This window comes from Arvicanthis niloticus, chromosome 21 (assembly GCF_011762505.2).
Source record: "Arvicanthis niloticus isolate mArvNil1 chromosome 21, mArvNil1.pat.X, whole genome shotgun sequence".
In the NCBI taxonomy this organism is placed as follows: Eukaryota; Metazoa; Chordata; class Mammalia; order Rodentia; family Muridae; genus Arvicanthis; species Arvicanthis niloticus.
The window spans coordinates 11,280,741-11,294,361 of NC_047678.1; the positions used below are offsets into that span (position 1 = coordinate 11,280,741).

The 13,621-nt window shown below is 45.8% G+C and overlaps 1 protein-coding gene across 1 annotated transcript in view; it reads right to left on the bottom strand.

Moving 5' to 3' along the window:
• The window catches only part of Tbc1d2b (TBC1 domain family member 2B), a 72,140-nt gene that overhangs the window by 19,552 nt on the left and 38,967 nt on the right, over positions 1-13,621 (bottom strand). The window contains exons 4-8 of the mRNA XM_034484050.2: positions 10,125-10,288; positions 8,182-8,420; positions 6,859-7,242; positions 2,081-2,191; positions 957-1,150 (exon numbers count right to left, since the gene is read on the bottom strand). Coding sequence (XP_034339941.1) covers positions 957-1,150; positions 2,081-2,191; positions 6,859-7,242; positions 8,182-8,420; positions 10,125-10,288 — 1,092 coding nt within the window. The remainder of the gene's footprint in view (positions 1-956; positions 1,151-2,080; positions 2,192-6,858; positions 7,243-8,181; positions 8,421-10,124; positions 10,289-13,621) is intronic.

Below are 13,621 nucleotides of genomic sequence, written 5' to 3' on the forward strand. Positions count from 1 at the left end.
ATAGGATATGTAGCCCAGAATATGCTACAGCACTGCCTAACTTACCCACTCACTTAGGAAAGTGAGAGCAAATCCACCTGCAATGAGCAGTTAATACAATTCTGCATGTGAACCACTTAATGGTCCCTGTATCCAGCACATCTCTCAGAATAAGTGTTCTGAGACAACAGTGTTGGTTATATTCTGAAAGTACATTTCTGTCATTTGTCAAGCACAGTCAATGCTGGTCGGCAGGATCTGTCAGCCTGGGGAGGGGCCCAAGCATGTCAAAGGCCTTTGTCTGAAGCTGAAGGAAAAGGCAGTGAGGAGACTGCAAAGAGCAAGGCCCAGAGACAGTACTATATCTGAGTGACAGAGACAGAAGAGGTTATACCAGGTGAACCTGCAGATTTCTCCTAACCCTGAAAGTTTGAGACTGGTCAGAAAATATATGAGCCTTTAATCCAAGATCCATTCTAGGTTCTATGACCACCCTCCCCCAAGTATTCAGTATTTTACATATGTAGGTCCAAGAGCACCTCGAGGGTGGGTCCATGGCTTGTCCATGTATGGCGTAGTCTTGGGCCACTCAATCACATTCTAGAAACCACTCTCCCATACAAGGAAAAGCCGGCTTCTCTCCACAGCCTGTTTGCTTTCAGTTCTCCCCCAGATGGGATGCACCTGTGTCACGAAAGTGCTCCTACTCTTTGGAAAAGTGGCCCCTGCAGAAGGACATGTGTATTGGAGGTGAGGCTACTTTGACATGGTCTTGGAATTAACAGGCCTACACTGATCCCAGTTCTATCACTTGATTTCTGCAGGAGAATGACAATACCTGCTTTGTTGGCCTGACAGCACTTGTCATGGGCATAAAAAAAAGACAACCGGTGTTAAGTGCCCTGTGAATGTCTACTGCTGTGGAAATGGAACTTGGGAAGTGGGTGAACCGCCCCAACAGACTCAAGCATATTTACCTGACCAGATGAGGCTTAACAAATGCTTGCTCCGGCTGCTCTTGGCTCTCAACCTGAAGAGCATCCTCCAACAACTGGGCTATGACATCCCTGGCAGGCCCCTGTTCTTCTGAGCAAACTGGTGTCTTCATTTCTTGGAGCAGTATCAAGTATTTACTTTCAACCTGGCAGAGCTTGGCTTCCAGGCTAGAGTACTGCAGAGAATGTAAGGTGTTACCTCTGTCCAGAGACAAATACTGGAAAAGCAAGCCTTAGGGATCATAGGCCACCAATACACCCACACCTAGTCAAGAAGACTAGGAAGTGAGCCTGCTGCAAACTATAACACAGGCAATAAGTTAATTCAGGGTTAAGAGAGCCTGCTATGGCTCCCCTTTTTTCTAAGCACAGAAAGGTGCTGATAAGCACAGGAACCGCCCCTCAACATGGTTAGAATGAGCAACAGAAGCTGGGTCATGAGCCAATGACTGAGGTCAAGCCTACCCCTACTTGGTTACATGGGCCATGAATGCTCCCCACTGACCTATGCATACCAACTTTGCTAGGACATTATGTCCAGGCAGGATTAGTTCCCATCTGCTACCTGATCAGAAAAAAAAAAATCAACTTTATCCTGGCAAATATGCAGGAATATGGCTTAGAAATGTGTTTGGAAGGCTGCTCGAAAATAGTACATGCATGCAGCAGCTGTGGACAAGTGCCAGGCATCTCTACCTCACAGCTGCGATCCTGTGACCCCTGATCCTTTGCAAAGCCCTCTGTAGCCATAACCTTAAACCGCCCCTGCTGGATCCACGGGGATGGTAATATCCTCACCACTCATCCCACATGTGGACCTAAATGTCAACAATATTAACAACAATCTAGGTAACTTTAATTTGGAGTGACCCTATCACTGCACTTCGCTTCCATTCTGAAAACACCTCTAAAAGTGCACGGCGAAGGCCATGTGTGGGAGTATCTTTGTCAACAACAGAGAAAATGTACATTTGTTCTTTACATGTACTTTGATACCAGAAGCCGTGTTTCTACCGTCGAGGTGGCTGCGTAGGGTTTAAAGCACATCCACTCAAGCACGGTCTCCACCCTCCCTCAAGTGGTAAGATGTGTCTGTCCTGACTTACCTTCGCCATCAGATCCCGCTCTCTCCTTTCTGCATTTCTTCGTAGAGCTGAGAGTTCCAAAATTTCCTTGTTTAGAAATTTATTTTGGCTTTTGTACCCTTGCAGACTATCCTGTTGGGAAATTTTTTTCTTTTAAAAATCAACTCATGAGGGTTGCATGTTGGCTAATTATCCTATGTAATTAGCATCTTTGAGTCAAGTGAGAGCAAGTTCTAAAACAACTGGAAGATGTTAGTAGGAGCTTTCTGGTGACTGTTTTTGGCCATTTGTCGAAGCAGGAGGAGGTGGGAGAATATTTACTTAGCAGCGCTGGCTTTTCTCAGTAAATGGGATGCGCTTTCTAACTCCAGTCACACTGATGAGTTGGTGATGAGGAAAAGCAGTCATTTAATATTCTTTTAAACCAGAGAGACTGACTGCATTCTATGTAGGTTCTCATTTTTACAAGGCTATAAAAATATACAAAAGCCCTTAATTAAGAATGGCATGAAACAACGAATATGACCTGCGGTGCATCAGGCACTTTGGAGAACACACTTTTCACTTCTGCACAGTGCAGTATCAAACTGTGGAAAAGCTGAAGGAGGGCATTAGGCAGAGACGGGAGTTTAGTGTAAAGTATCTGACTATCAGACACAAGGCCCTGGGGTCCAGTCCCCAGAACCACCTCCCAAATTCAAGAACACACAGTCTTCACTGGATTGGCCAACTGTTTACTTCTGCAACATTTGTTTTGTATTTAGAGAATGTAAAAGTTGGAGACAACGGGTTTTTCTTCTCCTTTTTTCTTGCTCCCCCCCCCCTTTAAAAAAACAAAACAAAACAGGGTCTATTATGTAACCTTGGCTGTCCTGGAACTCACTATGTGGACCAGTCTGGCCTTGAACTCAGAGATCTGGCTTGCCTCAGTCTCCTGTGGTCACAAGTTTTGCTCTGCTCTACTTGAAGGTGTAACTTGTTGGGCCTTGGACGAGGTAACTCCATTTAACCTGTTACCTTCAGTCACGTAGGACAGGTAGAGGGTGTGACAAGTCTCCACCTCCAGAGATTTAAATATTAATGAATTATCAAAAGGCCAGGGGCGTAGCTAATTAAGTTATTCCCTCCCCTTTTTCCTTCCCTATAAAATGAGAGTCCCCTGGCCTTTGGCGGGGGAAGTGCGTACCAGTTGCGCCCATTCACCATGCCATGAACAATAAAAGCTTTGGAAAAATTGGAAAACTGGACTCCACGTGTCCATGGTCTCTCCGCCTGATTCCCAGCTTTTGGAACCCTGGAACCTTGCCGATGCAGCCGGCGGCCCGCCCACCGACAGCTGCGTGAATGTGGGATCTTCCACTGGCAGCGCGGGAAGCCCTGGTGCCAGACCACCCTGAGACTCTGTCGCCGGACTCCCTTCCCCCCCCACCCCCCCCACCTCCCCTACGAGATTTCTTCCCCACAGTAACTGAGTAGGGAAGTGTTTTCATGTAAAAGGCTCTGAAAATAAGTTTACTGACTGCTTTAGATCATCTCTGTGATAAGTCAAGGAGGCTTCTAATTCAAGATGACTGAGAACCATCTTTAAGGCTGTGGTTGGAAAGACTTCTTATAAATCCCATCTTTTGTAACCATGTCCTCCCTCTGGTCCTGACTGTTTCTATGTATTTCTCCAGACACTCCCCCATCTCCAGACTGAACTTCCTTGAGGCTGTAGTCTATCCCGATAAGATGCAGAACTAGAAAGGTTTCCCTGGTAACCCTGATTTGCTGGCACTCAAAGGGCATGTGCCACAGGTCATAAGTACTCTGGGCAAGGCACCTGAGCTTCTTGACCTCGCTTAGACCTCCCGAGTCCCAGGAGACACTCTTCGTCACTATTTCCCAGACAGTGTTCCGAGTCAGGGGCACTATGCATCCATTAAATGAAGCCACCTTCTGAGTTCTGAGGCCTAGGCTGAGTATTTGAGCCTCCCCACCTGCACCCCAACCCCTGTACCTCACCAACTCAGCCTCAGCAACCCAAGTTGTAAAAAATGTCAGACCCAAAAGAAGATTAAAGCATTCTTTTCTGGTCCAAATCATGGTTTTCCTCCACTCTCCTGGAATCTTAAAAATACTGTGCTTGGAAACAAGGAACAGACACATCATCGTAAGACAGGTCAGTTAAAGGAAGGTTGGCTGGAGAGAAAATAAATATACTGAACAGTGAGGGAAACATCAAGACTGCAGGAGCTTGGTCTCTACTGGCTGTGCGGATTTATCTTTAATGTAAAATTTGTACCCAGTCAAAGTAAATTCTGACCATTTGCCATAAGTACACTTTCTTGAGAATGCTGATCTAACAATTAACATCTGGCAGTAAAGACTTCCCAAGATGCTAGGCCCAGATGTGGAGCACTTCCTTCAAGCTTCACAGCACCCTATGGGGTGTGTGTGGGGGCACTGTTTCATGATGACCTCAGGCCTCTGAGAGCTCACAATGTAAGGCTGCCTGAGCTCTGTGCAAGCTGTCTACACTCTTCCACATCCTCTTTCTTCAGAGAGCTCACAACAGTGGCTTCTCACCTTGAGGGGAGGAATGATCTCACTGTGGTATCAGGCCCAGACAGAGCAATGCCAAAAACATGAGGTCCTGACATAGGCAGGTTGCCCCGGCCCGCTAAGAACATACCTGGTAACTACCCGCCACTTAGCACATACCCGAGTAAGCTTCACTGTGTAGACTTTGGAGGCACAGCTTTAAAGTTGTTGAGGAAGGTTGAGGAAAAAAGATCCTCACAACTCATTCAAAATTACCCCGGCTACCCAAGGAAACAGGAGGAGACGGCTCACTTGCATGAGGTGAGTTAGCAGTCTCCAAAGGTTCGGTGGTCATAGCAACTACGTGGCTCACTCTTACACCCTGGCTCGGCTCCCTGGGAAAATGTGCACCACACACTTCTTTCTTGCCAAAACCGAAGACTACCGTCTGGAAAGCCCATGCTACAAATGCCAACATTAAGTGTATGATTACTTTGGACAGAACATTTGAGGTTGAGTATATAGACTGAACTGCATTCCACAGGCAATACTAAGACCTCTTGTAAAAAGAAAAATGAAACACAAACAACAAGCAACCAAGGATAGTAACTCCCACCCGGGAATCTCAGCACCCTGAACAGAGGATTATTTTGAGTTTGAGGCCAACCTGGGCTACAGTGATTTCTGGGTCGGCCTGAGCTATAACATGAAATTTTGTCTCAAAATATAAATAAATAAAATAAAGGCTGTTTTATAGTAGATATAAATATGAACTAGTAAGAGGTCTTTTGGTTTCTCACTAATACATTCTGCTGGAAGCTGTGGAGAGGGCTTAGGGGGTAAAGAACACACTGCACAAGGAAGAGGATCTAAGTTGGATTTCCATCCCACATAAAAGCCTTGTGTGACGGTACTTCTATAACCCTGGTGTAGGGAGTGTGGAGACAGGAAGATCCCCAGGGCTTCCAGGTCAACTAGTAAGCTCTGGGTTAAGACTTTGTCTCAAAAAATAATGTGGAGAGGTATGAAAAAGAGTATCAATACCTAGCCTCCACATGCATGAGTATACCTGTGCATGTGCACCTGCACATACATGTGCATACATACATACAAAAGTAAAATAGACCATGCTGGCTTTGTGCATCCAAAGGGTGTTGTCACTAAAACAGCTCCCACACATCCCAGCCCTGCAGTGTTCACAAGTCTGAAGTCTCCAGCCTGCCGAGCACTCGCTCAGCTCACTGCAGACAAATGAAAGGCACTGGAAGCCATGAAGCACATGCTCTCCAATGATGTCAATCAATGATGTCAATGCTAACACAGCTGGACCCTTCAAGGATGAACTCCATTTGGAGCTCAGACACTGGACCCAGAGGCTGTGTGGAAATACTGGGGGTAGCAGATGTATTTGGGGTCTGCTGGAGTCAGTTGGGTTCTACCTAAGGCCCAATGTCCCAGAGGATGCTTGTCTACCTAAAACTTCTCTGGGAGAGTCTGGGGAGCTGCTGACAGCAAAGATGGTCTTCTCTACAGCCTTCCTCAGAGCAGCCCACACGGTTCAGCTCTCTGCTCTGGTCCAGCAGGATGCTCTACAGGCCTAAGAGGCAGGCTGCCCCGCTTTCCACAGGGGGTATGCTCCTCCTCCCTCACATGCTGGTATCTTGTCTCTTCAGGAGTCAGCCTCTCAGCCCTGGGCTACCTCAGAGAGGCGCTGGGAGGACAGCTCTGTCCTTCCTTCTAAGTGCAGGACTTCTCATGTTGGGCAGTGACTCTGACTGAGCATTCTATTTCAGACTGCCTGGAGCTCAGTCCACCTTCCCAGCTGGCCCTACTCTGATTACTGGAACAATATTCATTTCCAGGCCTGTGGGAGGCTGTACAAATTAAGTCTGTGTTTGTATTTATGTACACAGAGGAGAAACTGACAACCTCCTTGGCATGGGGAAGTCTTGAGGGTGGGAAAGTTAGAGGGGAGGGACGTTAGAGGGGAGGGGTGTTAGAGGGGAGGGATGTTACAGGGCAGAGGTGTTCGAGGGGAGGGGTGCTTCAGCTATTTCTAAGCCAGGGGCAGGAAGAGCTGAAAGTGCCCCAGGCAATGGCAGCAGTGATGAAAGTGCTTCTGAGGTGGTTCTGACCAGAAAGCCTCTTTCTGCACTCACCCCTGCTCTGCTCTTACCCGACTAGCTCCTGACAACCGGACCTCTGGGGGTCAACAAGGATGAGCTAACTGAGTTTGCAATGTCTGTCCAGAAAGCCAGCCCACACCCTGCCCTTACTTTTAGCCTGTCCAGCTCCAGCTGGTCCCTGCTGGCTGGGATGATCAAAGGAGAGCTGGGTCCCATGGTAGGCGACGACACGCTGCCCTCACATTCGCTGAGCTTGATGATGACCTCATCCTTGGCCTGGATGGTCTCCATCAGCATCCCCAGCCGCTCATTGAGCTCGCCCACCTTGCTCTTCAGCGTCCTCACTTCTTGCTGGAGACTTTCCTTCTCCAGGCCGAGCCTCTCCAGCTGGCCGCTGAGGCCCAGGATCTGCTCATCCTTTTGGTGGAGGAGCTCCAGCGTGTCCTTTGGGACCCCCTGGCTGATTTGGTGGCTCGTAAAGTACTTGTCATACTGTGATGACCGGACTGTCTGCTGGAGCAGCCGAATGAGCTCCTAGAAGCCAAGAAGATACTGAAGTGAAGGTAAGAAAGCCGGGGCGTGGGGGAGAAGCAGAAATCACAAGTGTCATGTAAGTCATGGGATGGGAGGAAATGCAGAAACAAACTCTGCTGGAAACATTTTGATACTGAACTTCCTCTTGAACGATCTCAAAAATAGAGAGGGAAAAAAAAATGTACTCCACAAATACAGCCTGAAGAGAACAATAATAGGAAACGGGAAATAACGGACGTGCATGCTGTAATTAGCAATGGTTCCTGGCACATGCTTATCAGTGCTAAGCGATTTGTGAGGTGCTGCGTGGCGGCACATGCCTGTCATTCCGGTGCGGGAGCAGGAGGATCAACTGCTCCAGGCCATCTTAGACAACACAGTGAGATGCTGTCTCAAAAATAAATGAATAAATAGAAGTGCATGTGTGTGTTTGGGGGTGAGGGTGGGGGTAGCCAGGGAGGTGACTCAGCAGGTGACAGTGCTCCTGTAGAGGATCTGAGCTGGATTCCCAGAACCCACATCGGGAGGCTCACTGAGTCTCCCATTGGTTTCTGGCCTCCATGGATGCCTGTTGCCTGTATTTACATACTCATGCATATATCAAAAATAAAGTAAAAAGGGGAGGGATCTAGGCTCTAAGGTTTACTGAGCTGTCGAGCAATTAGGTAGAAGAAATTCTTACCAGCTTAGAAAAATGCTATCGTCTCACAGGATGTGGAAACTTGAGAGAACTGGAGGCTGAGGAACTGGGCGTGGGTGTAGAGAGAGCACCTTGTAACCTGCCCATGGTCTAGGGTCTTTGAATAAACATGGGCAGAGCTCAGGACACAGGATGGTAGCCCCAGCGAACAAGCTTCAGGGAAGGGCTCCTGAGGAGCAAGAGCTTTCCTCCTGGGTCTTGGGCCCACTGAGGGTACCCAGAGATCACGAGACAGTTACCTTCTGACTGGACAGGTCCTTCTTGAGTTGCTCCAGCTCCTCTTGCTGGCTTTGAATCTGCAGCTGCATTTCGGGGACTGGCTTAGGGAGACATCCGCTGGCGCCTGACGGTGTTCCCTCGATCAAAGGATCACTACTGCTGTGGCGGTTTTTGTATGACCCAATTATGTCTTTCAAGGGGCGCTTTCCTTTGTAGGGATTCCGTCCAAATTCAAAGGGGAATCCTGAACTAGTGACTCCTATATTTAAAAGAAAAAAAAAAAAAAGTTTTTTTTTTTTTTTTTTGAGTAACTCAAATTTTCTGGGATTCTTACAAATCATCCTCTAGGGTATGCAGACTCATCAACCCATGAAGAAAGCTGGGCAGCCAGATGTCTCTTCGCCCCGCATTGTACAGAATGCCCAATACGTCTAAAGCCAGCAGACAGTACATGGTGGACTATTCTTTACACAAGACTAAAGCATGAGCACTGTGAAGAAAACTGAGGTGCACCAGGCAATCTGTGGCTTCTTATTTTTTACTCATTTGTTTTTGGTTAAAAACAAAACCAAAATTTTTTTTTAAAAAAGTATAAATACACCTTTAAAAGTGTGACTTTATATACTAAATGATCCAAATAATTGTTAGTATGGATGGCTTCAAATGTACACTCAAAAACACAAGCTTGAGACACAAAAGTACTGTGGTGTTTTGATTATTTAAAGCTAGGAGAGACAAAGGCATCAGTGCTGTTAGAAGCGCACAGTGGCCCCCTGGGGTCAGGCAGACACTGGACAACAGGGTGGACAGCAGCACCTGGCACCTGAGTGGCCCTGGATGTCTGGTGTGGCTGCTTTATGAAAGCTCAGAGGCACACACTTCTGACTTGGGGTCTTTTTGGATCTAGCATGTCTCCCAAAGGCCCATGTGCCTTAAGCCTGCAGCAGCTTGTTGGTACTGATAAAAACCAGAAGACTTCACATTAAACTCCTAGACAGTGGTACCCAGGCTGCCTACTTTCTTTTGCTTTCTGGCTACACGTTCTCACAACGATGCACCTCTATAGGCCTAAGCGATGGGTTTAGTTGGTCATAGACTAAAATCTATATAACTGTGAACCAAAATAAATCCTTTCTCTCCATAAGACAGCTTCCCTCAGGCACTTGTTACAGTGATAGGAACACGATTAATCTAACCAGTTCTTCAGAATCCATGATACTGCATTCTCTTCTTTATGAGTACATCTTAAGTTTCTGTAAACAAAGATGGTGTGTGCGTGCGTGCACGTGTTTCTGAGACAGAATCTTGATATACAGCCTAGGTGCCTCTGAAACATGTAATCCTCCTGCTTTGACCTCCCTGGCCCTAGAACTACAGGTGTATGAGATAATGCCTAGCTTAATAAGTATAAAGTTTCCTCAGTCAGCATTTCTGTGATGCACAGAAGCATGACAAGTATTAAATCTCCCAGAATAGGTTTGCAGCCACCAGGCTACATGGACAATTACTCCTTGTAGCATTTTACAAACCTTTATGAATTACTGTCCTACCCCACACCCCCATTCCCACTCCTATGATGCAAGGCCCTACCAGTTCATGCTTCTGCGGATTCGGACAGTCAGTGTCTCCTATGTCCCTGGAGGTAACAAATGCAGCACAGAGAACAACAGGGCACAGATGCACACACCTGAGCAACAGGGCACAGGTGCACACACACCTGAGCAACAGGGCACAGGTGCACACATACCTGAGCAACAGGGCACAGGTGCACACACAGGTGCACACACACCTGAGCAACAGGGCACAGGTGCACACATACCTGAGCAACAGGGCACAGGTGCACACACAGGTGCACACACACCTGAGCAACAGGGCACAGGTGCACACACAGGTGCACACACACTTGAGCAACAGGGCACAGGTGCACACACACCTGAACAGCAGGACATGGGTGCATACACACCTTTACTCCCCTCAGGCACTTGCTTTTTCCTGTCTTCCTGTACCAGGGACTCCTCCAGGTCTTTAGGAAGCGGGTCTAGAAGTTCCCACTCTTCATTGGTGTAAAACACGGTCCTGCGACTCTCATTGTGCCCTCTCCCAGGACGGAATGATGACATTGAATTTCTATTTAAAAACAAGAAAAGGCAAAGTAAAACACAGCTGTGACTGATACAGGACTGATAAAAATGGAGATCTGATAATACCAAGTGTTGGTGAGAATATAAAAAATGAGAAAACATACATTGCCAGTATGAGTATACACTGATATTAGAACCTCAGAGAGCAGCAATGCAAAGTTAAATTGAGGAATTTCTTTAAAAACAAAACCCCCCAAAAATCTTATTTTAAAAAAAATCCCACAACACGATGAACCAGACCCAAAGTCTACGCATCTTAGCGGCTTCTGTACAGTTAGATTAGCTACTCTGAAGCCGAGGAGCTTCACACTGGACTTTATATTTTCACCAGTGAATTTGTTCTTATGAGAACTGCCTTTCTCAATATACCAGCATTTCCTAAGAGACACCAGAACACAGACTGCATTATCCTTGTTAACCACTCCTTGCACTGATGGTTACTTGATCGTCAACAAGAATGTAAAGAGATTCAAGTGGAGAAATATGATTGTAAGAACTGGTTATATATATATATATCATATATATATATATCATATATAATATATATATGATATATATATATTATATATATATATGATATATATATCATATATATATATATATATAAACCCCTCAAACCTTATCTCACACCACACATACAAATAATTCTGGATACACTATAGAGGCAGGTTGTTGTGGCATACTCCTGTAATCCCCGCCCCACCAAAACACAACACTTCTGGAAGAAAACAAAGGAGAAAGTGTTTTTTACATTAAGTTAGACTTTCTTCACTTTTTTTGTATGTATGTGCATATATATGTACATGTGCACAGATGTATAGCCCAAAGGCCACCTTTAGGTGTCTGTCTCAATCACCTATCAGCTTCTTTTTTCAGCCAGGGTTTCTCTCTGAACTCAAGGCTCACCTACTTTGGGAGGCTAGGCAATGAACTGCAAAGACCAGCCTCTCTCCAGCTCCCCAATGCTGGGATTACAGACACTCATCTAGCTTTTTACATGGGTCCCTGGGGTCCAAACTCAAGTCAAGTTTACTTCCTCAAGAAGCCATCTCTACAGTCCCACATTAGGCAGACTGTCTAAAGAGAACTTGAAAAGCACATTCTATAAGACAAAATGAGAAAAACTGAGTTCATGAAAACTTTTCTCCTTTGGAAAATATTTGCAAAATATATACCTGACAAAAGGCTCATATTCAGAATATTTAAGACTGCTTAAAGCTCAGTAAGATGAAGAAACAACTCAATTTTAAAATAGTCAAGAGATGAGAAAAGTAAATTTTTAAAAAAAGAAAAAAGAAAAATACATGCAGTTTCCTAACTTGTAAAGTTGGGACTTAAGATTTTCTTTTAAAAAGTTTTGTGATGGTTTCAAAGCAATGCACATTCACTGTAAGCCACACTCTGAAGCTTGGTTTTTCCTGGGCTAATGATATGCAGAAGACACAGAGCTGGGATTAACTTCCAGTGTGATCCACGCTGTATCAATGGGGAACTGAACAACAGGTCTTCTATGTAATACATGAAGCTAAGCCATGATGTTTGCGTGGTTAGGTATAAAATGCATGCTTGCCTTTCTATATTTTCAACTTATGTTTGGACATAATCCATAGGACATAATCCTATCATGTAACCCATCCTAAGGTGAGCGGCAGCCATCTAGAAATGGTTAGTAAGATGACATCAAGGTTGAAGAGGTGGCTCACTGAATAAGGTCACTTGATGCTCTTGCAGAAGACCCCAGTTTGGTTCCCAGCACACACATGGCAGCTCGCCACCATTTATAACTCTTAGTTCCAGGGCATCTAACCACTTCTCCACAGGCACTAGTCATGCATGTGATACAGTGATATACATGTACACATACATACAATAATATAAAAATACACTTTAAAAAAGCATCACTGGTTATCATATCTCAGTTAAACAAATGCATCACACCTTCAACAGCTAAAGTTAAAATCAACAGCAATTCCCAGTGTTTGGGAGGACCTGGAACAACTGGAACTGGCCAGCAGTGTTGGCGGGAACGTGAAAAGGAACAGTCACTTTGAAGAGTTATGTCAAGTAAATGATGACTATGACAGGTTATAGGCTCATTTATTTTAAATTCTTACAAAAGCACACCTAAAGTTCAAGAAAGCAGCTTGGGGGCTGCCCGAGGCCAGAGATCAAGGGCGGGCTCCTGAGGGAACACGCGCACATGCATTCTCTCTCCCTCCCATTCCCACCAACTGAAACAGGAACAGGCTCTCACTATGTAGCCCTTGCTGGCCCAGAACTGCATAGATAGACCAAGCTGGCTTCAAGTGTACTGAGATTTGCGTGCCTCTGCCTCCCCAATGCTAGGATTACAGGCATGTGCCCTGACATGCAGCAATACATTTTGATTATAGAGGTGTTTCTGTGGGGTGTAATTTTCTAACATTCTTCAGCCTGTATATCTAAAATAAGTGAGTCTAACAGGTGAGCCGCACCTCAACATGGCTGCTAAACCAGGAGGGAACCCTGCACATCACTGGTGTTTCCTGAGGTAGACTGAAGGTGAGAAGGGAAATGAGAGTCTACAGTTTGAACTAGTCAGCTGGCACTGTTGTATGAAGCAGCTACATTTTATTGTATTTTATTTCTGGAGTGTGTTGCTGTGTGTGTGTGTGTGCACGTGCGTGCAGTTGTGGCTTCCTGTGTAAGCACCAGGGAAGACCAGATGTCATCAAGATCAATATCTTTCTCTATTGCTCTCTAATTATTTTCTTTAATTTAATTTTCTTCTTCTTTTCTTTTTTTCTTTTTTTTTTTGGCTTGAGAGATGGCTCAGTGGCTGTGAGCACCAGCTGCTCTTGCAGAGGACCTGGGTGTAATTCCCAACAAACACCCACTAGCTGCTCCCAACTGCCTGTAACTCCAGTTCCAAGAGTTATGACGCCCTCTTCTGGTCTCTGTGGAACCAGGCCTATATGCAGTACATAGACACACACATTATACAAACAGTCATACTCATAAAACAAGCATCTTGCTTACTTACTGGGAGGAGGGGGAAGGAGGTGTACCATGGTACATGTGTGGAGGAGGCCAGAGGACAGTTTTCCAGATCTCAGGTAATCAGGTTTGGTGGTGAACACATCTGTCTGCTTGGCTGTCATCTCACCAGCCCTCTCCAGTTCATTTTTAACAAAAGGTCTGGCTGAACCTGGCACTCACTGTGTTAGCTAGATTGGCTGGCCAGAAAGCTTTTCAGATCCCCTGCCCAGGAGTGAGTTACAGATGTGGACCCCAATGAGTGGCTTTTACTTGGGTACTGGGGAGCCCCTGCCCAGGACTG